Here is a 23,879-nt window from a genome sequence, read left to right on the forward strand (position 1 = left end):
TCACAGGAAAATAAACATTCACATTTTTCTGTTGCCCCTAAATGTATTTAATATATTATGTAAATTATATTATTTGTGCGTTTAAGGTCATTGCCCTGTTGTGGAGACATATGTTCAGAAGTCAATTCCATATAAAAGAAAATGATATATGAATGTTTGCTTATTTAGCTAATGCCAGGGAACCAACCGTTTTCTCCACATCAGAAGAGCGTGTCTGTAGAGACTGTAGCTGATGTCACTTTTACAGAGGTTACGCGTTCTCTGTCATACTAACAGAGCCTTGATTACAGCAGCGCTGTTGATATCTAGCACACTGATTGGATACCCTTCTTCTGCTATGAATGCAACATTAAACAACTGTGATAATACATTGTATCCTTTAGATCCATTGGACACTAGAATAGCTGATTGCCCATGGGGATTTATCAGTGTTAAAGTGATTATCAAAGAGAAAACAGGAGTTGGATTACATTGCTTCTCTAATGTAAACTACATTGTAGTAGGTCATTAAAATGTGTAATGGATCTAATTGTAGTCTGTGTTTACTGTTTTTCCTAAGCACAATTAAAAGGGTTTACTACTTCATTTACTGCAACGTTACACCACCTCCTAGATATCACTGGCTTCAATAGAACTTCTATATAATGTACTGGAGGTCTCAATACTGTAAATCTATGGCTATTGCATTATTATTATTATTATTACTATTTATTAGCAGACGCCCTTATCCAGGACGACTTACAATTGTTACAAGATATCACATTATTTTTTACATACAATTACCCATTTATACAGTTGGGTTTTTACTGGAGCAGTCTAGGTAAAGTACCTTGCTCAAGGGTATAGCAGCAGTGTCCCCCACCTGGGATTGAACCCACGACCCCCCCGGTCAAGAGTCCAGAGCCCTAACCACTACTCTACATTGCAAAAGTCTACCAGAAGCCATAATAGTAGTAGAGTATTTCCTGTTAGATTTTAAAATGTCACATTTTGACATTTTGTGTATATGGAAAACTACAAAGCGCTATGTAATAAAATATGTTAACTTAACATTATTCAGCAGGTTTCAATTCGACTTTATGAAGCAAACTTAGTTTATTCTATAGGGGGATGGAAAACTTTTGGCCATAACTGTATATTGATGCACACTATAGCATTTATATTTACTCTGAATTTACTCAATGCATTTACGGTTGCAGTAGGTCAAGTAGTACATTTCAAACAGGACAGTAGTTAGGCAACTAAACAACAGTGTGTATGCACCTGTGAAATACGGACTAGAATACAAAATAATGTACTATAAAAATACATATATTAATAATTAACATAATAAGGAATAATAGATTCAACTTGAAAGTCTGTTTAAAACTGTATATGGAATGCGCCATATTTTCTATTCTTCTGCAGCTGTAGCCAAGGTGCCATTGTGTTGCAGGCTTGCGTGGTGGGGATGGGCACTTTGTTCCCAGTTGGACTGTACAGGAAGTCCGGGTGGACCAGTGGGGCAGCAGGGGTAACTGTTGGCTGATCATCATAAATACAGCCCCTTTCAGTCTGCGCTGCAGGTCAGGGCACCTGTAACACTGCAGTCGCTCGCTGCATTAAAGACATAGAGGAGGTTAAATGTCTAAGAGACACATTTATGGCAAAATCATAGATGAAGAAAAAAAAAAATACAAATATATTAAATGATTACTTTTCACAGGTTTTTACAAAGGAGGACACGGACAACATGCCCGACATGTCGACCTGTTCCTATCCAATTTTAAATAACTTTAGCATAACAAAGGCAGAAGTGTTAAAGGGTCTAGGAGCTCTTAAAATAAATAAATCGCTTGGGCCAGATGAGATCCTCCCAAAAGAAATGAAAGAAGTTATTTACAAACCGCTAACCAAGATCATGCAACACAGTCTCTTGACACAGGGGTTGTACCGACAGACTGGAAAATAGCAAACGTAATATCGATCCACAAAAAGGGAGACAAAACCGAACCAGGTAACTACAGACCAATAAGCCTGACTTCTATTATATGTAAACTTATGGAAACAATAATAAGATCCAAAATGGAAAATTACCTTTATGGTAACAATATCCTGGGAGACAGCCAGCATGGTTTTAGGAAAGGGAGATCGTGTCTAACTAACCTACTTGACTTTTTTGAGGATGCAACATTGAAAATGGATAACTGCAAAGCATACATGGTTTATTTAGATTTCCAGAAAGCTTTTGACAAAGTCCCGCATAAAAGATTAATTCTCAAACTGAACGCAGTAGGGATTCAAGGAAATGCATGCACATGGATTAGGGAGTGGTTAACAGGTAGAAAACAGAAAGTACTGATTAGAGGAGAAACCTCAAAATGGAGTGAGGTAACCAGTGGTGTACCACAGGGATCAGTATTTGGTCCTCTGCTATTCCTAATCTACATTAATGATTTAGATTCTGGTATAGTAAGCAAACTCGTTAAATTTGCAGACGACACAATAATAGGAGGAGTGGCAAACACTACTGAAGCAGCAAAGGTCATTCAAAATGATCTCGACAGCATTCAGAATTGGGCAGACACATGGCAAATGAAATTTAATAGAGAAAAGAGTAAAGTATTGCATGTGGGCAATAAAAATGTGCATTATAAATATCATATGGGAGATCGTGAAATTGAAGAAGGGAACTATGAAAAAGACCTAGGAGTTTATGTTGACTTTATGTTATGAAATGTCTTCATCTAGACAATGTGGGGAAGCTATAAAAAAGGCTAACAAGATGCTCGGATACATTGTGAGAAGTGTTGAATTTAAATCAAGGGAAGTAATATTAAAACTCTACAATGCATTAGTAAGACCTCACCTAGAATATTGCGTTCAGTTCTGGTCACCTCGTTACAAAAAGGATATTGCTGCTCTAGAAAGAGTGCAAAGAAGAGCAACAAGAATTATCCCGGGTTTAAAAGGCATGTCGTATGCAGACAGGCTAAAAGAATTGAATCTATTCAGTCTTGAACAAAGACGACTACGCGGCGATCTGATTCAAACATTCAAAATCCTAAAAGGTATAGACAATGTCAACCCAGGGGACTTCTTTGACCTGAAAAAAGAAACAAGGACCAGGGGTCACAAATGGAGATTAGATAAAGGGGCATTCAGAACAGAAAATAGGAGGCACTTTTTTGCACAGAGAATTGTGAGGGTCTGGAACCAACTCCCCAGTAATGTTGTTGAAGCCGACACCCTGGGATCCTTCAAGAAGCTGCTTGATGAGATTCTGGGATCAATAAGCTACTAACAACCAAAATGAGCAAGATGGGCTGAATGGCCTCCTCTCGTTTGTAAACTTTCCTATGTTCTTCTTATGTTCTTATAAGCTCGGCCGAAAGTGAGGGCTGTGACATTGGCATGTCAGACTCTGCATCATCTGATGGGAGGACCAGCTGATCATCCACCTCCTCTTAGGAAGCGATGGAGAGCATGTCATCTATCTCATCAGTCACTGTCTGCAAGGGTGCAGAAGGAGCGGTCAGTGACACTACTGGCAGTGATGGTGGAGCTGAGCGCTCTCTCAGCAATTCCGCAAGGATTGCTTGCTGGCTCAAAACCGCTTTCCAGATCTTGTCGATCTGCTCCCTGCCTGCTGAACGTGATCGGTGGGCTTTCTTCCTCCTCCTCTTTGGAGGGGAGGAAGGTGAGAGGGAACTGTAGGAAGAGGGCAAGGAACGAGAGGCAGAGCTAGATATAGGGCTCTTCCTAGCTTGACTCCTACCCTCTCTCTGGACAGGACCACGAGGACAGGACAGGACAGGACCATGAGGGTTCGTTCCTTAGAGTGGAGTGCTACTCGGTTCTCGAAAGCACGTTTCTTGAACAATGCACAGATATCACACAAAGTGATGCTTGTCAAAGCCCTTTTTTGGGTCCGAGGCACACAATGCACTCCATATGACCGTCCTGTGCAGGCAGATTGGCTTTGCAAGTGGTACATGCATGGAACCCAGGTATGTTAACAATGCTGTGCAATACACTAAAATGTGGATTTATTTATTTATTTATTTTTTTGGTATTGTTTATTAGCACCTAGGCACTCTGTATGTTGCCGATATGTCTCTCGGTACAGACGTTTGGCACCGACACAGTACTCTCTCGGCACCGACACTCCGCACTAACTCGATGCACTTGGTAAAGACCCTCGGTACCAAAGCAGTAACCTCAAACTTGCAAGTGAGATCGGGGGCGATAAATCGCAGTTACTGCAAGTGGCAAGTTAGCAGGGATGCCCACATGCAAGTCAGCCACTGGCTAAACTGCATAGTCAGTGTGAACACAAAACCAGCAGCAGCCTGCACTGAAACAGTAACCTCGGTCCCTAAGGATCGGGGGCGATGAGTCGCAGTCACTGTATATGGTGAATCAACAGGGATGCCCACCTGCGATTCAGCCACTGGCTAATTCTAAATTCGCACACAAAAATACAAAAAGCCTTTGTAATAGCAATGCAGAAGCAAGACTAAAACATCATCAAGTTGCTAGTAGGAATGCCTACAATAGCTGCTTGGAATTTTTCAATACTTACCTCTGTAAGAATGAAAACAGAAAAACATATATACACTCCGGTGAAAACGAAAGCGTAAAACCACACGGTCCACAAAATATTCTTATATTTATTTACATGTAATAAATACACAATAAGATTAACAGAAAAATATATTTTTATATGTTGGTACTCCAACTGGAGCGAGTCAGTCTAATGTACTAGGATCCCGGGAAGGAACGGCTAATCAAGCCACAGGCTTCCCACGGTACACAAGGCCGTGGTGCATTTAAACATTTCTCAACGCCCTGTGCTACAGAGTGAAGATTAACTGTATCAGCTAATATTACTTTCAGTTCGAAGGTATTCGATAGTCCTTGGAGAACAAACAAAATGTGCAAAACATACTGATCTTTTGCATTTGTAGACTCGTCAGTAACTACAGATACACTATCAGTCATCTTTACCAGTTGTACAATTTTCATCTTGTGCAACTCAGCAATTTGGGGTAGATATTCCCTTCTCAGCTGACCTGCTGTAGGAATTACTCCCACATTTATTACATGTTTGTTCAGAAATGCACGTAGTTTGGGATTATCATCTTTTTTCAGGGGAATATTAGCACAAACAAATGCCTCTGTCAAATCGAAAATAACATCTCTTTGGCTTTTTCCTGTTCTTTTGTAGCCTGCAAATCAATATATTCACAGTACAGAAATAGGAGGCTGTGTGGTCCAGTGGTTAAAGAAAAGGGGCTTGTAACCAGACGGTCCCAGGTTTAAATCCCACCTCAGCTACTGACTCATTGTGTGACCCTGAGTAAGTCACTTAACCTCCTTGTGCTCTGTCTTTCGGGTGAGATGTAGTTGTAAGTGACTCTGCAGCTGATGCATAGTTCACACACCCTAGTCTCTGTAAGCTGCCTTGGATAAAGGCGTCTGCCAAATAATAATAATTAATCCCAATGTATATTTGGTTCAATCAACTGTACTATTATGTGCTACCATATTATTATAAACATGTTTTATTAATAGCATGCTTTACTAAAGTATACTGTTGATATTATGTATTTTCAATCAATAACTATTGTAATTCCTAGTGCAGAATGAATAGTACAAACTCTTATCACACTCAGCTTATAAAATATAGTTTACTGTATTTTTAATCAACTACTATATATTTATTTCAATGTAGTGCACTACATTATGTTTATAATACTTGGAACAATACTGATATGTTGTCATTTCCTGCGGTTATATTTCCCTTTTATCTATTAATTTTTACTCATATTTAATTAAAAATGTCTGGCATCTCATTTGTATACTTTATCTGAAACATAATTATGTACATGGAATTTATATATACAGTACTGTGCAAAAGTTTTAGGCAGGTGTGAAAAAATGCTGTCAAAAATAGACATATTAATAGATTATATTTATCAATTAACTAAATGCAAAGTGAGTGAACAGAAGAAAAATCTAAATCAAATCCATATTTGCTGTGACCACCCTTTGCCTTCAAAACAGCATCAATTCTTCTAGGTACCCTTGCACAAAGTCAGGGATTTTGTAGGCATATAGTCAGGTGTATGGTTAAACAATTATACCAAACAGGTGCTAATGATCATCAATCCAATATGTAGGTTGAAACACAATCATTAACTAGGAGGAATAAAACTGGGTGAGGAACAGCCAAACTCAGCTAACAAGGTGAGGTTGCTGAAGACAGTTTGCTGTCTAAAGTCATACACCATGGCAAGACTGAGCACAGTAACAAGACACAAGGTAGTTATACTGCATCAGCAAGGTCTCTCCCAGGCAGAAATTTCAAAGCAGACAGGGGTTTCCAGATGTGCTGTCCAAGCTCTTTTGAAGAAGCACAAAGAAACGGGCAATGTTGAGGACCGTAGACGCAGTGGTCGGCCAAGGAAACTTACTGCAGCAGATGAAAGACACATCATGCTTACTTCCCTTCGCAATCGGAAGATGTCCAGAAGTGCCATCAGCTCAGAATTGGCAGAAAACAGTGGGACCCTGGTACACCCATCTACTGTCCGGAGAAGTCTGGTCAGAAGTGGCCTCCATGGAAGACTTGCGGCCAAAAAGCCATCCCTCCAACGTGGAAACAAGGCCAAGCGACTCAACTATGCACGAAAACACAGGAACTGGGGTGCAGAAAAATGGCAGCAGGTGCTCTGGACTGATGAGTCAAAATTTGAAATATTTGGCTGTAGCAGAAGGCAGTTTGTTCGCCGAAGGGCTGGAGAGCGGTACACGAATGAGTGTCTGCAGGCAACAGTGAAGTATGGTGGAGGTTCCTTGCAAGTTTGGGGCTGCATTTCTGCAAATGGAGTTGGGGATTTGGTCAGAAGTAATGGTCTCCTCAATGCTGAAAAGTACAGGCAGATACTTATCCATCATGCAATACCATCAGGGAGGCATCTGATTGGCCCCAAATTTATTCTGCAGCATGACAACGACCCCAAACATACAGCGAAAGTCATTAAGAACTATCTTCAGCGTAAAGAACAAGGAGTCCTGGAAGTGATGGCATGGCCCCCACAGAGCCCTGATCTCAACATCATCGAGTCTGTCTGGGATTACATGAAGAGAGAGAAGCAACTGAGGCTGCCTAAATCCACAGAAGAACTGTGGTTAGTTCTCCAAGATGTTTGGGCCAACCTACCTGCCGAGTTCCTTCAAAAACTGTGTGCAAGTGTACCTAGAAGAATTGATGCTGTTTTGAAGGCAAAGGGTGGTCACACCAAATATGGATTTGATGTAGATTTTTCATCTGTTCACTCACTTTGCAATTTGTTAATTGATAAATATAAACTATTAACATGTCTATTTTTGAAAGCATTCTTACTTTACAGCATTTTTTCACACCTGCCTAAAACTTTTGCACAGTACTGTATATATATATATATATAGATTTACCATGAAGTTAAGTAAGGTACAGTAGTTCTTCTCCCTTCTTGAAATATAGGCACATTTTAATGGGCAAGCACTATCACAAGAGCAATGGTACCTCAAAATGTTATAGGAGATGAATGATAAGGAGAAATTTATTTCTCATTTACCCACATTAGAGACCTGAATAGATATTCATCTCTTTCATAATTATGAATAAAACAACACCTTCCGCAAGTGCAGTAGTACATCTAATTGCTGTAAACGCCTCCTCAGGCAGATTCATACCTTTGAGAATTACTGCTTTGGTGCGAGTAAGAACTTGACCTCATGCTCATTTCATCACATGTGATTAGCATTGCACTACAGTATATATACTCAAGAAATTGTCCTATTTTTACTTTGATCAGAAAGACAATTTTGAAATGCTACTCATGGCAGTAATAATAACTGCTCTTTTAACAAGGGCAGATGAGCCTGTCTGTAGTTTGCGAGGCAGACCAGAATTGCCTCAGTTTTCAAAGGATGGAGACATTACAATTGGAGGAATCTTCCAACTACACAACAACCTTGTAGAGACCAAACCTGACTTTAAAGGAGAGCCTGAACCACTAAAATGCAAAGGGTAAGTGAAAACATTAAACAACAACAACAACGTTTTAAATATTGTTATTTATAGGTTACTGGCTTCTTAGTTTTCTATGCTAAGGTACTTTCATATTTATGTGTTTTTTTGTTTGATCTAATTTAATGCTAACAGGTACATTAATAACTAAACTGAAATGACAATACATGTGCTTATCACAAAATCCTACACCATGACCAGAATGACATTTACATTATAGAATCACATTATTATTTATTATCTATGACTAGATGAATAAGTAGAAGTCGCAATGTTATTCATGTATTGTAATCGCATACATAATTTGCAGGTATACATCCGGTCACAGGTAAGCATACAGTGCTTGTCCAATGTTTGATTATATCAATCAACTGTGTGTACTTTTCATATTTTTGAACCATGTGTTTCAGTGCTGTTCTTAATGTCTTTTCATTCTCAACAGAGTAAAATTAAGAGATTTCCAATTTGCTCAAACTATGATCTTTACCACTGAAGAAATAAACAACAGGACAGATATACTCCCTGGTATTTCACTGGGTTATAAGATATATGATGATTGTAGTGCCATACCTTTGGCCATAAGGGCAGGGATGGCTTTAATGAATGAACAGGAAGAAAATATGTACTCTAACAAGTCCTGTCCCAAACCATCTACTGCCCATGCTATAATAGGAGCACCTAGTTCTTCAGCAACTATAGGAATTGCGACAACAATAAGAGCTTTTCACATACCAGTGGTGAGAAATACTTCATATTTTATAAACATTTTTAAAAAGAAGTATATAGTACCATATTAGAGATGTACCGTAAAACTTTAAATAAATGCCCCGGCGTTTATTTACAATATTTGCCAGTAGCCCCGGCGACTATTTGAGACTCATATATAATACACACACACACATACACTGTAAAATAATGTCTGTAAATTCAACAGTAGAAATATGGTAAATAGTGAAGGTAAAATGCCTTCTCTTATAAAATGACAATTTACCTATAGTTTAACAGCAAATTATCTTCATACTAAGAACAAGAAAATATGTTTATTTTTACAAGTTTTTTTATATTAAAAAAATAAAAACTGATATTTTTTGTTGTTTTAACAGACCAGTTTTAAAAAAGTCATGTGTAGTTTACGATTAAATACCATTATATCTAATTACGTTAAACTGGAATCCATTGCGGGGCAGATTGCAAATAGTAGTGTAATTTGTGTTATTATGTGTTAAATGTGCCGCACGGTTGCACAATTATATCTAAATGTGCATGCCCTTTGTGTTCCTTCACCATTTATGTGTTTTCTTCATGTTTTGTGTGCTCACCACTCATGTGGCAGGTCACGTCTTGGAGTAGGCTACCCCTCTTTCCCCTCTATTTGTCTCTGTTCTCTGCCAAGTTCAGTGCTAGTAGCACTGCTGTAGCAGCTCAGTAAAGAGCATTTAAACTCTTATTATTAAGAGCTAGTTTGTTAGTTTGCTTGGTATACAAGGATATGCAAAACGTTGGAAAATGAACAAGCAGAATAACAAAACTATATTGCAAAGCTCAATTGCATCTACCACTGTTAACAATAATAATAATAATAATATTATTATTATTATTTATTTCTTAGCAGACGCCCTTATCCAGGGCGACTTACAATGGTTACAAGATATCACATTATTTTACATACAATTACCCATTTATACAGTTGGGTTTTTACTGGAGCAACCTAGGTAAAGTACCTTGCTCAAGGGTACAGCAGCAGTGTCCCCCACAAGGGATTGAACCCACGACCCTCCGGTCAGAAGTCCAGAGCTCTAACCACTACTCCACACTGCTGCTATTATTATATAATAATAATAATAATAATAATAATAATAATAATAATAATAATAATAATAATAATAATAATAATAATAATAATAATAATAATAATGTAACAGGGTGGATTCATTGTATTGGTATGCATATTTGATTTGAATTTTTATTATTTTGCACTTTAATTTGTACCTTCACGTGTTATGATTTAGAATTGAGCACCTTGTTTTTGTGTATGTCCGTCCTTCGTTCCTTCCCCTGCGCGTACTGTTGATCATTTATACTTCGTTTTAAAAACGAACCTTGCCGGGAAAATATTCCGTGCGGTTCCGTTTGTGTTTTAGACTCGCCCTGGGAGGCACGGTTGGAGCGGATGGCTGCAGAGAAGCAATTTACGCGCTGAGTTGGGAAGCACCTGTGTTTGCGAGATGGTGTGCATTTTGGGTATCCATAGCGGTCCCTGGAACTCGGTTTTGAAAGAAAGCTCCGCTGCCATCCCTGACTCCAAGGGCAAGCCTGCCTTTTTCTTGTCACTTATGTTGAGCACTGTCTTTTTCGTTTACTTTATGTTTGTGTTTAATTTGATAAAATCTCCCGTTTGTGCTAGTGCTGTGTGTGTATGTGTTTGAAGACGAGAGTGAAATGAGACTATGTATTCTTGATCTAAATTAGTTGCTGCTGTCAGACCTTCTCCTCTGGCCCAAATAAAATAACCTGGTGCTAACCTCACATTTACATATATGTAATTTCAAGGGTGCAATTCTCCAGTGGCGTGGTCAGTCTACAATATTTTATTAATTATTCTCCCATTTCTGTAGCTGAGCGGGTGTTACAATAATAATAAAAACAGTAAAATCCACTAAAGACAGTCCTGCAAATATCGGAACACAAGCATGTATTAAGGTAGGCTTGCAGCACAATAATAATAATAATAAAAAAAACAAAGATGGTTTTAAAACTAATGAAAACAATAGGCCTATCATCTTTATTAACACATTTATTGTTCACCCTCAAAACGTGTACATTGGTAAGCATGGACAATCGATGAACAAATAACTAGCAACGAATCTTCATTGCAAAACAACCACATGAAATACTGTGTTAATACGAAAAAAAATGCAACCCTGTAAATATCGAAAAATAGGTTCATACTGTTGGCCCACAACACACTCAAAAATGCTTCAAACTGTTTAACATTAACAATAAAATCAATACAGGTACCAGTTTTATCACAAAATCAAAGGAAAAGTGATATTTGTTTTTATAACGTGTACATTGATAAACAAGAATACTGGAAAAGGAGCAAAATACGAATATTCACTGCGAGACCCAGATGCACGAAATACTGTTAATACGAAAAAAAAAAAAAAAAACACACGTACACATACACTAGAAGGCAACCATGTTAAACAGTATCAGAAAGCAAGTGTGTATTTGACTTACTTTCAGCACGCTCAAAAATGCTTCACAACTGGTTTTAAAACGAATAACGTCATTAAAAAATGTATGCATTACGTGTACCTTGAATTCAGTTTTCTTATCATTCATCCTGAGCCTCAGGGTCTATTCATCGCTGTTGAAAAACAAATTGGTAAGCTCGTAGTTGTACAGCCGTGTGTGTGTTGGCTGGAACATTCAGTAGGATGCGCATTATTTAGGATTCTGTTTTTTATTTATTGTATTTTCGGTGCTTTTTTTTTTTTTTTTTTTTTTTTTTTTTTAGCTATTTTTGAGTTTTATGTAAATAGATTTTTTTCGGGGCAGTCGTTTTTGATATACTGTATGAAATTACTGTTTTCGGTTAGTTTATAAAATGCGTGAGTTTTTTTTTTTTTTTTTTTTCTGTCAAAATATGTCTAGTACCTGGACAGTACTTGCACACTTAAGTTGTACCTTCTTTCCTTTGCTGTCTTCCACAACGAAATCCCGCTATGGTCACGGACACATTCTTCTGGGGTTTTTGTGTGTAGGCATTTTTGTACATTTCGCCACAATTCTGTTTTAAATCCTCCGTGTTTTAACTGTAATACAGTTTAAAATCCCACAAGCTTCCATTCTTGATTGTAATCTCGTTTTAAATCTCGCAAGCGGAGTCTCATAGAAATATAGGAATGTGCTGTCACTCAGTAGTTGGGGCGGATTTAATTTATTCAGAACAAATGATAGATACAAGTCAGGAAGGCGGGAAATGTATTTATTATTATTTTTCTAGTAGGTTTTATTTTTTTAATGGGAAAAGGGTAAAGTCAACGTAAATTGATTAACCATTTCCACGGTTTGTCCGGTGTTTATTGGCTATCCATCAATTTCACTGTTTTGTATCGGAGGTGACTTAATGGGTTTTATCGGTTAAAACCGAAAATCAGAAGCCCTACTTATATTATTATTGAAAACCCGACGTTTAAGAGACCCTTCGTCTAGTTATCATATTTCCCAGCAGCCCTGGCGCCTATTAGAGACTGGCAATTATTTGAAGTTTTATGGTATTTATAATTAATTTATAATTATTTATAATAATTTATAATATGTTTTAATGCGTCTTTCTTTTCATATGTGTTGTCTTAATAATGTCCAGTATGTTACAAAATATTTTGCCTTGTATTTCATTCTTGAATAATTTACTTTTTTTTTATTATTCCAGATTAGTTACTTTGCAACATGTGAATGTTTGAGTAACAGGAATAAGTACCCTTCGTTTTTCAGAACCATACCAAGTGATTATTATCAAAGCACAGCCCTGGCACAGCTTGTGAAGCACTTCGGATGGACTTGGGTTGGATCCATTAGAAGTGACAATGACTATGGCAACTCAGGAATGGCTACCTTTGTGAAGGCAGCCAGACAGCAGGGTGTTTGCATTGAATATTCAGAGACTATTTACAGAACGTATCCAAGAGAAAAACTAATTAAAACTGTAGATGTTATAAAAAAGTCATCTTCAAAGGTTATTGTAGTTTTCAGTTCTTTTACAGATTTTGAATTGCTGGTTAAAGAAATGTTGCTTCAGAATGTTACTGGTTTTCAGTGGATAGGCACTGAATCTTGGATTTCTGACACAAAAGACCTTGCAGCAGGAGAAAGTTTCAGAGTTCTGGGTGGGGCACTGGGTTTCACTGTCAGAAATGCAGTAATTACAGGTTTGGAGGAGTTTTTACTGAACGTCCGTCCATCTGACACCCCTGGGAATTCAGGTTTAAGAGATTTTTGGGAAACTGTTTTCAGTTGCACCCTGACTACCCAAGACAAGTCTGCATCGGTTAATCCATGTACAGGGTCTGAGAATTTAGCAGAGGTAAAGAATCAGTACACTGATGTAACTGATCTAGGGACTGCCAATGATGTCTATGAAGCTGTGTATGCTGTAGCCCATTCACTACACAATCTGTTTACATGCAAAAGTGGTCAGGGACCTTTTGCTGGTAAGACATGTGCAAATAAGAAGAAGATTGAACCATGGCAGGTAAGTGACTATGTTTTATACTATTAGGAATTACATTCCTGTGTGCATCACTGTGATAACATCTTGTCTTTTTGTAGGTAGTACATTATCTGAAAACGGTTAATTTTACTACCAAGAATGGAGAGAATGTTTATTTTGATGAGAATGGGGATCCAACTGCAAGATATGCATTAATTAACTGGCAACTCGAAAAGGAGAGCATCATAAAATGTGTTACCGTTGGTCTCTATGATGCATCTTTACCGGAAGGACAACAGTTTATTATGGATAATGGCAGTATTGTTTGGGCAGGTGGTCAGATTAAGGTAATGTCTTCCTAATACTGTGGATTATCAAGATCCTATTAAAACCTGGATTAGGAGTCTATTTCCATCCCTGCTTTAAAAGAATAATACTTTGGGGGACGCCATGTATAATTCGAACTTGGAAGCTAAATTGTACTTGTTGAATACTGGGCAGCAGTGTGGAGTAGCGGTTAGGGCTCTGGACTCTTGACCGTTGGGTCATGGGTTCAATCCCAGGTGGGGACACTGCTGCTGTACCCTTGAGCAAGGTACTGTACCTAGATTGCTCCAGTAAAAATCCAACTGTATAAATGGGTAATTGTATGTAAAAAATAATGTAATTGTATGTAAAATAATGTGATATCTTCTAACAGTTGTAAATCACCCTGGATAAGGGTGTCTGCTAAGAAATGAATAATAATAATACGAAAATTGTCACACGTCGATCACATACCTCCATTTCACCTCACGTAATATATGCACTAATGCAAGCTGGTGTATAATGAACCACCATATTTCTGTTTTGTATTCCTTTGTAATTTCTTACGGTGGCCTCTACCGATACAAGACAGGTGTATACATCACAGATCAGTTAAAAATTAAATAACAGCATTACGATTTAGTCTGCAAACCCCATGATATGAACATTGTTAATACATACACCCCAATGTGCTGATTATTGAATATTGTGAGTATGCTGACAGAATGTAATACATAGTAATTGTTTTCAAGGCGCCTAAATCAGTGTGCAGTGAGAGCTGTCCTCCAGGCACTCGGAAGGCTGTTCAGAAAGGAAAGCCTGTTTGTTGCTTTGACTGCATAGCATGTGCTGATGGAGAAATCAGCAATCAGACAGGTAGGGATGGAGCACTGGACAAATAAAACACTGAGATCTGTACTTAAATGTAATAATAATAATAATAAAGATTGTAAATGAGATTTTCAGGTGTGACTGCAGACTTATTTACACCATGGTATTAATCGATTTTTTATTTATTTTTTTCTTGCAGATTCTATTGATTGTATGATGTGCCCTTTGGAATACAGGTCAAATAACCAAAGAAACCAGTGCATCTTAAAAGCCATTGAATTCCTGTCATTTGGAGAAATCATGGGGGTGTTGCTGATGATCCTTTCATTGATTGGGGCTTGTTTAACCACTGCTATAGCTACTGTTTTCTTTCGATTCAGAGATACCCCCATTGTAAGAGCTAATAACTCTGAACTCAGTTTCCTTCTTTTGTTTTCATTAGCTCTGTGTTTCCTTTGTTCACTTACTTTCATTGGCCAGCCCTCTGAGTGGTCCTGTATGTTGCGCCACACTGCCTTTGGGATCACATTTGTCCTGTGCATCTCTTGTGTTCTGGGGAAAACAATAGTCGTGTTAATGGCGTTTAGAGCTACACTTCCTGGTAATAATATGATGAAATGGTTTGGGCCTGTCCAGCAGCGGCTAACTCTTTTTGTATTCACATTCATTCAGGCCTTAATTTGCACTCTTTGGTTAATAATATCTCCTCCTTTTCCAAACAAAAACATGAACTATTTCAAAGACAGAATCATTTTAGAGTGTGACCTGGGATCTACAGCAGCATTTTATGCTGTGTTAGGGTATATTGGGCTTCTTGCTGCCATGTGCTTTGTCCTTGCTTTTCTGGCTCGTAACCTACCAGATAGCTTTAATGAAGCTAAATACATTACATTTAGCATGCTCATCTTCTGTGCTGTTTGGATCACTTTCATCCCAGCTTACATCAGTTCACCTGGGAAGTACACAGTAGCTGTAGAAATATTTGCAATTTTAGCTTCCAGCTTTGGTTTGCTCTTCTGTATTTTTGCTCCTAAATGTTATATTATATTATTTAAGCCTGAGAAGAATACAAAAAAACATCTGATGGGAAAAGTGCCCTCAAAATCACTTTGAAAAAATTATTTAAAAGATCTAAAATATGAAAAGTTAAACATTCACTTAATTTGAGTTGTTGTATTACATTTACAACCTTGCCATGTAGGGGGTGTCATTTTATCATGGTATAAAAACACATTCATTCAAGCGTTGTAGCCCCCGCATCAGGTAACGCATGTCCCTTTTTAAAGACAACTTCAAAGTTGCTCTTATACAGCATGCTTGAAGATTCACTTTTAAAAAACAATAACATTATATATAAATGAACTATAAAAGGGAATTATATCATACCAAGTTAGTCATGTATACATTTTTTCTAGGTACATTATTATATTTTATAATAGCTAAGTCTGTAAGCCAGCAGTTTCTGTTCCCAGGTTAGACAGGTTTTATTGTACGCTATTGGATGCTAGAAATTCCATAATATGTCTTTACAAATGCTCTCTTGTTAAGGGAATGGTTTGAGGGCTTCATATTTAGATGAGATATTAATTGTTAGTATTTAGAGCTATCTTTAATTGTTTATTTCAATATCGGAATGTTTCGGATATATGAATGTTTGCTTATTTAGCTAATACCAGGGAACCAACCATTTTCTCCACATCAGAAGAGCGTTTCTGTAGATACTGTAGCTGATGTCACTTTTACAGAGGTTACGTGTTCTCTTTCATACTAACTGAGCCTTGATTACAGCAGCGCTGTTGATATCTAGTACACTGATTGGATACCCTTCTTCTGCTATGAATGCAACATTTAAACAGCTCTGATAATACATTGTATCCTTTAGAGCCATTAGACACTAGAATAGCTGATTGCCCGTGGGGATTTATCAGTGTTAAAGTGATTATCAAAGAGAAAACAGGAGTTGGATTGTAACATCTACATTTAGCTGCTCTAATGTAAACTTGCATACTCATTAAAATGTGTAATTGATCTAATTGCCGTCTTGTGTTTATTGTTTTTTCTACTCAAAACTAAAAGGCCTTACTATTTTATTTAGTACAACCCTACACCACCTCATAAATAGATCACTGGTGATAGGCTTGAATATAAATGATCTATAATGTACTGACGGTCTCAATACTAAATATTGACACACATTTTAGCATTTATATTTACTCTGCATTTACTTAACACATTTATGGTAGTAGTAGGCCAAAAAGTACATTTGAAACAGGACATTAGTTAGGCAATTAAAAAAATAGCGTATGCAGCTGTGAAATACAGGACTATAATTCAATATAATGTACTATAAAAAGAAACATATTAAGGAATGATAGATTAAACTTGAAAGTCTGTTTAAAACCTCATACGGATTGTGCCATATCTTTTTTAATTATCCTCTTTATGTAGAATGACCTCAGCTTCAAAAAAAAATTAAAAAATTAAATAAAAGAGCATTTCTTAATTTCAAATTTTTCTAAAGATTGTCTTTATTAATGGATAAAATAAAATATAATTGTGCATGTTTACACTTTTCTCTGTTCTTTTGTAGCTTGCACATTAATATATTCACAGTACAGAAATCAATGAATCCCACTGTATATTTGGTTTAGTCAACTGTGCAATTATGTGCTACCATATTATCATAAGCATGTGTGACAGGGAACACCCCGACACTGTGCATATTATGTTTTGTATTATTTTTGCATTTGTATTACTTAAATGTACTGTTTTATGTATTTAAAGTACACTGTTTTGTTATTATTTTAGTACCTTGTGAGAATGCGTGACTTGCGGCTAGTAATTATTGAGGCGGAACGAGGGTCAGGAGGTAAAGCAAAGGAAAGCTAAGAATAACAATTGCTATGCGTGCTGGTTTAGACTAGCACAATACTTGTCTGTTCCATGTCTGTTTGTTTTGTCTGTTTTTGGTAAACGTGACGTTTATTTTCAGTTTTGTTTAAACCTTTTGTTTATTTATTATTAAACCGCGCTGCAGCTCTTTCATTACTCCAGCACTGTTGTCTGTGTCCACTGTCTTCTGGGTCTGACGTCACCACCAGGCAGCCTGTTCACATATGGTTTCCTACTGCCCGCTGCTCTCGCCTCCGCCACCATGGGAGTACCTGTTGCTCCCACCTCCACCGCCAGAGGAAGACTATCTACAGTTCCGACCACCACAAGAGGGATACCACTTGTTGCTCTCGCCTCCACTGCCAGAGGGAGACTACCTGCTGCTCCCGCCTCCACCGTCAGAGGGAGACTACCTGTTGCTCCCACCTCCACCGCCAGAGGGAGACTATCTACAGTTCCAACCACCACAAGAGGGATACCACTTGTTGCTCTCGCCTCCACTGCCAGAGGGAGACTACCTGCTGCTCCCGCCTCCACCGTCAGAGGGAGACTACCTGTTGCTCCCACCTCCACCGCCAGAGGGATCCTCCAGCTGTTGCTGTTGCTGCTTCTGCTGCTGTTTCAGCTTCTGCTGCTGCCTGCTCTTCTTGCCCATTTTTTAAATTCAATTTTTTTTTTTTTCCCCCAGACAAAACAAAAAAAACCTGCACTTCCGCTCTGAGTCTCCAGGGGGCGCTATCCCAATTCTGACACCACCTGTGGCAGGACAGCCACAGAGGACAGAAAATGCAGTAAAACCAAAATATTTTAATTGACAAAACACAAATAAAAAGGCACAAGGGCCAATACATTGTAGTAGGTCATTAAAATGGGTAATGGATCTAATTGTAGTCTGTGTTTATTGTTTTTCCTAAGGACAATTAAAAAGCTTTACTACTTTATTTACTGCAACGTTACACCACCTCCTAGATATATCACTGATGATGGGCTTCAATAGAACTTCTCTATAATGTACTGGAGGTCTCAATAGTGTAAAGCTATGGCTATTGCATTATTATTATTATTATTTATTTATTTATTTATTTATTAGCAGATGCCCTTATCCAGGATGACTTACAATTGTTACAAGATATCACATTATTTTTTACATACAATTACCCATTTATACAGTTGGGTTTTTACTGGAGCAGTCTAGGTAAAGTACCTTGCTCAAGGGTATAGCAGCAGTGTCCCCAACCTGGGATTGAACCCAAGACCCTCCGGTCAAGAGTCCAGAGCCCTAACCACTACTCTACATTGCAAAAGTCTACCAGAAGCCATAATAGTAATAGAGTATTTCATGTTAGATTTTAAAATGTCACATTTTGACATTTTGTGTATATGGAAAACTACAAAACTCTATGTAATAAAATATGTTAACTTAACATTATTCAGCAGGTTTCAATTCGACTTTATGAAGCAAACTTAGTTTATTCTATAGGGGGATGGAAAACTTTTGGCCATAACTGTATATTGATGCACACTATAGCATTTATATTTACTCTGAATTTACTTAACGCATTTATGGTTGCAGTAGGTCAAGTAGTACATTTCAAACAGGACAGTAGTTAGGCAACTAAACAGTGTGTATGCACCTGTGAAATACGGACTAGAATACAAAATAATACATATATTAATAAAATAAAAATACATATATTAATAATTAACATAATCAGGAATAATAGATTCAACTTGAAAGTCTGTTTAAAACTGTATATGGAATGTGCCATATTTTCTATTCTTCTGCAGCTGTAGCCAGGGTGCCATTGTGTTGCAGGCTTGCGTGGTGGGGATGGGCACTTTGTTCCCAGTTGGACTGTACAGGAAGTCCGGGTGGACCTTTGTAATAGCAATGCAGAAGCAGGACTAAAACAGCATCAAGTTGCTAGTAGGAACGCCTACAATAGCTGCTCGGAATTTTTCAATACTTACCTCTGTAAGAATGAAAACAGAAAAACATATATACACTCCGGTGAAAACGAAAGCGTAAAACCACACGGTCCACAAAATATTCTTATATTTATTTACATGTAATAAATACACAATAAGATTTACAGAAAAATATATTTTTATATGTTGGTACTCCAACTGGAGCGAGTCAGTCTAATGTACTAGGATCCCGGGAAGGAACGGCTAATCAAGCCACAGGCTTCCCACGGTACACAAGGCCGTGGTGCATTTAAACATTTCTCAACGCCCTGTGCTACAGAGTGAAGATTAACTGTATCGGCTAATATTACTTTCAGTTCGAAGGTATTCGATAGTCCTTGGAGAACAAACAAAATGTGCAAAACATACTGATCTTTTGCATTTGTAGACTCGTCAGTAACTACAGATACACCATCAGTCATCTTTACCAGTTGTACAATTTTCATCTTGTGCAACTCAGCAATTTGGGGTAGATATTCCCTTCTCAGTTGACCTGCTGTAGGAATTACTCCCACATTTATTACATGTTTGTTCAGAAATGCACGTAGTTTGGGATTATCAGCTTTTTTCAGGGGAATATTAGCACAAACAAATGCCTCTGTCAAATCGAAAATAACATCTCTTTGGCTTTTTCCTGTTCTTTTGTAGCCTGCAAATCAATATATTCACAGTACAGAAATAGGAGGCTGTGTGGTCCAGTGGTTAAAGAAAAGGGGCTTGTAACCAGACGGTCCCAGGTTTAAATCCCACCTCAGCTACTGACTCATTGTGTGACCCTGAGTAAGTCACTTAACCTCCTTGTGCTCTGTCTTTCGGGTGAGATGTAGTTGTAAGTGACTCTGCAGCTGATGCATAGTTCACACACCCTAGTCTCTGTAAACTGCCTTGGATAAAGACGTCTGCCAAATAATAATAATTAATCCCAATGTATATTTGGTTCAATCAACTGTACTATTATGTGCTACCATATTATTATAAGCATGTTTTATTAATAGCATGCTTTACTAAAGTATACTGTTGATATTATCTTAATGCATGTATTTTCAATCAATAACTATTGTAATTCCTAGTGCAGAATGAATAGTACAAACTCTATCACACTCAGCTTATAAAATATAGTTTACTGTATTTTTAATCAACTACTATATATTTATTTCAATGTAGTGCACTACATTATGTTTATAATACTTGGAACAATACTGGTATGTTGTCATTTCCTGCGGTTATATTTCCCTTTTATATATTAATTTTTACTCATATTTAATTAAAAATGTCTGGCATCTCATTTGTATACTTTACCTGAAACACAATTATGTATATATATATATATATATACAGAACTGTGCAAAAGTTTTAGGCAGGTGTGAAAAAATGCTGTAAAGTAAGAATGCTTTCAAAAATAGACATATTAATAGATTATATTTATCAATTAACTAAATGCAAAGTGAGTGAACAGAAGAAAAATAAAAAAAAATCCATATTTGGTGTGACCACCCTTTGCCTTCAAAACAGCATCAATTCTTCTAGGTACACTTGCACAAAGTCAGGGATTTTGTAGGCATATAGTCAGGTGTATGATTAAACAATTATACCAAACAGGTGCTAATGATCATCAATCCAATATGTAGGTTGAAACACAATCATTAACTGAAACAGAAACAGCTGTGTAGGAGGAATAAAACTGGGTGAGGAACAGCCAAACTCAGCTAACAAGGTGAGGTTGCTGAAGACAGTTTACTGTCAAAAGTCATACACCATGGCAAGACTGAGCACAGCAACAAGACACAAGGTAGTTATACTGCATCAGCAAGGTCTCTCCCAGGCAGAAATTTCAAGGCAGACAGGGGTTTCCAGATGTGCTGCCCAAGCTCTTTTGAAGAAGCACAAAGAAACGGGCAACGTTGAGGACCGTAGACGCAGTGGTCGGCCAAGGAAACTTACTGCAGCAGATGAAAGACACATCATGCTTACTTCCCTTCGCAATCGGAAGATGTCCAGCAGTGCCATCAGCTCAGAATTGGCAGAAAACAGTGGGACCCTGGTACACCCATCTACTGTCCAGAGAAGTCTGGGCAGAAGTGGCCTTCATGGAAGACTTGCGGCCAAAAAGCCATACCTCCGACGTGGAAACAAGGCCAAGCGACTTAACTATGCACGAAAACACAGGAACTGGGGTGCAGAAAAATGGCAGCAGGTGCTCTGGACTGATGAGTCAAAATTTGAAATATTTGGCTGTAGCAGAAGGCAGTTTGTTCGCCGAAGGGCTGGAGAGCGGTACACGAATGAGTGTCTGCAGGCAACAGTGAAGTATGGTGGAGGTTCCTTGCAAGTTTGGGGCTGCATTTCTGCAAATGGAGTTGGGGATTTGGTCAGAATTAATGGTCTCCTCAATGCTGAGAAGTACAGGCAGATACTTATCCATCATGCAATACCATCAGGGAGGCATCTGATTGGCCCCAAATTTATTCCGCAGCATGACAACGACCCCAAACATACAGCGAAAGTCATTAAGAACTATCTTCAGCGTAAGGAAGAACAAGGAGTCCTGGGAGTGATGGTATGGCCCCCACAGAGCCCTGATCTCAACATCATCGGGTCTGTCTGGGATTACATGAAGAGAGAGAAGCAACTGAGGCTGCCTAAGTCTACAGAAGAACTGTGGTTAGTTCTCCAAGATGTTTGGGCCAACCTACCTGCTGAGTTCCTTCAAAAACTGTGTGCATGTGTACCTAGAAGAATTGATGCTGTTCTGAAGGCAAAGGGTGGTCACACCAAATATTGATTTGATGTAGATTTTTCTTCTGTTCACTCACTTTGCATTTTGTTAATTGATAAATATAAACTATTAACATGTCTATTTTTGAAAGAATTCTTACTTTACAGCATTCTTTCACACCTGCCTAAAACTTTTGCACAGTACTGTATATTATATATATATATATATATATATATATATATATATATATATACACACACATACAGTGCCTTGCAAAAGTATTCAGACCCCTGACCAATTCTCTCATATTACTGAATTACAAATGGTACATTGAAATTTCGTTCTGTTTGATATTTTATTTTAAAACACTAAAACTCAAAATCAATTATCGTAAGGTGACATTGGTTTTATGTTGGGAAATATTTAAGAAAAATAAAAAACTGAAATATCTTGCTTGCATAAGTATTCAAACCCCACACATTAATATTTGGTAGAGCCACCTTTCGCTGCAATAACAGCTTTAAGTCTTTTGGGGTAAGTATGTACCAGCTTTGCACACAGTGTAAATTCTTCTTGGCAGATTTGCTCCACGTTGTTCAGGTTGGTTGGACGACGCTTGTGGGCCGCAATTTTCAAATAGTGCCACAGATTCTCAATGGGATTGAGATCAGGACTTTGACTGGGCCAATGTAGGACATTCACCTTTTTGTTCTTGAGCCTCTCCAATGTTGCTTTGGCCTTGTGCTTGGGATCATTGTCCTGCTGAAAGGTGAATTTCCTCCCAAGCTTCAGTTTTTTAGCGGACTGAAGCAGGTTCTCTTGCAGTATTTCCCTGTATTTTGCTCCATCCATTCTTCCTTCAATTTTAACAATATGCCCAGTCACTGCTGATGAGAAGCATCCCCACAGCATGATGCTGCCACCGCCATACTTCACTGTAGGGATGGTGTGTCTTGAGGCATGGGCAGTGTTAGGTTTGCGCCACACATAGTGCATTGAGTTTTGGCCAAAAAGCTCTATCTTGGTCTCATCTGACCACAAAACCTTTTCCCACATCGCAGCTGGGTCACTCTCATGCTTTCTGGCAAACTCCAGACGTGCTTTCAGATGGTACTTTTTGAGTAACGGCTTCTTTCTTGCCACCCTCCCATACAGGCCAGTGTTATGCACAGCTCTTGATATGGTTGACTGGTGCACCATTACTCCACTCCCAGCCACTGCACTCTGTAGCTCCTTCAAAGTGATTGTTGGCCTCTCTGTGGCTTCTCTCACAAGTCTCCTTTTTGTCTGAGCGCTGAGTTTTGAGGGACGGCCTTTTCTTGGCAGTGCCTGGGTGTTGTGATGCAGTTTCCATTTCCTGATTATTGATCCAACTGTGCTCACTGGGATATCCAAACACTTGGATAATATTTTGCATCCTTTCCCTAATCTATGCATTTGTATTACTTTATCTCTAACTTCTGTAGAATGCTCTTTGGTCTTCATTTTCCTTCAGATTCACAGCCTGACCAATGATCCTTCAACAGTGGGGTTTTTATCCAGAAAATGTGACAGCAACTTTAATGGTTCACAGGTGGAGGCCAATGGTAAGGTAATTGTGTCCTCTTTAGGGCAATTTCTTGCATCGGTGTAAACTGGGAGCTTCCACAACACAGGGGTTGAATACTTATGCAAGCAAGATATTTCAGTTTTTTATTTTTCTTAAAAATATTTCCCAACATAAAACCAATGTCACCTTACAATAATTGATTTTGAGTTTCAGTGTTTTAAAATAAAATATCAAACAGAACGAAATTTCAATGTACCATTTGTAATTCAGTAATATGAGAGAATTAGTCAGGGGTCTGAATACTTTTGCAAGGCACTGTATATATATAGATTTACCATGAAGT

At 38.0% G+C, this 23,879-nt stretch overlaps 1 protein-coding gene across 1 annotated transcript; it reads left to right on the forward strand.

The window, feature by feature from the left end:
- Positions 1–7,645: 7,645 nt before the first annotated feature.
- LOC117416788 (extracellular calcium-sensing receptor-like) lies at positions 7,646–16,526 on the forward strand. The gene is made up of 6 exons (XM_034924846.2): positions 7,646–8,059; positions 8,502–8,796; positions 12,498–13,316; positions 13,394–13,621; positions 14,333–14,456; positions 14,611–16,526. Exons 1-6 carry the CDS (start codon positions 7,860–7,862, stop codon positions 15,522–15,524), a joined length of 2,580 nt encoding a protein of 859 aa, XP_034780737.2. The 5' UTR covers positions 7,646–7,859; the 3' UTR covers positions 15,525–16,526.
- The last annotated feature ends 7,353 nt before the right edge of the window (positions 16,527–23,879 follow it).

Source organism: Acipenser ruthenus, chromosome 12 (assembly GCF_902713425.1).
Source record: "Acipenser ruthenus chromosome 12, fAciRut3.2 maternal haplotype, whole genome shotgun sequence".
Classification (NCBI taxonomy): Eukaryota; Metazoa; Chordata; class Actinopteri; order Acipenseriformes; family Acipenseridae; genus Acipenser; species Acipenser ruthenus.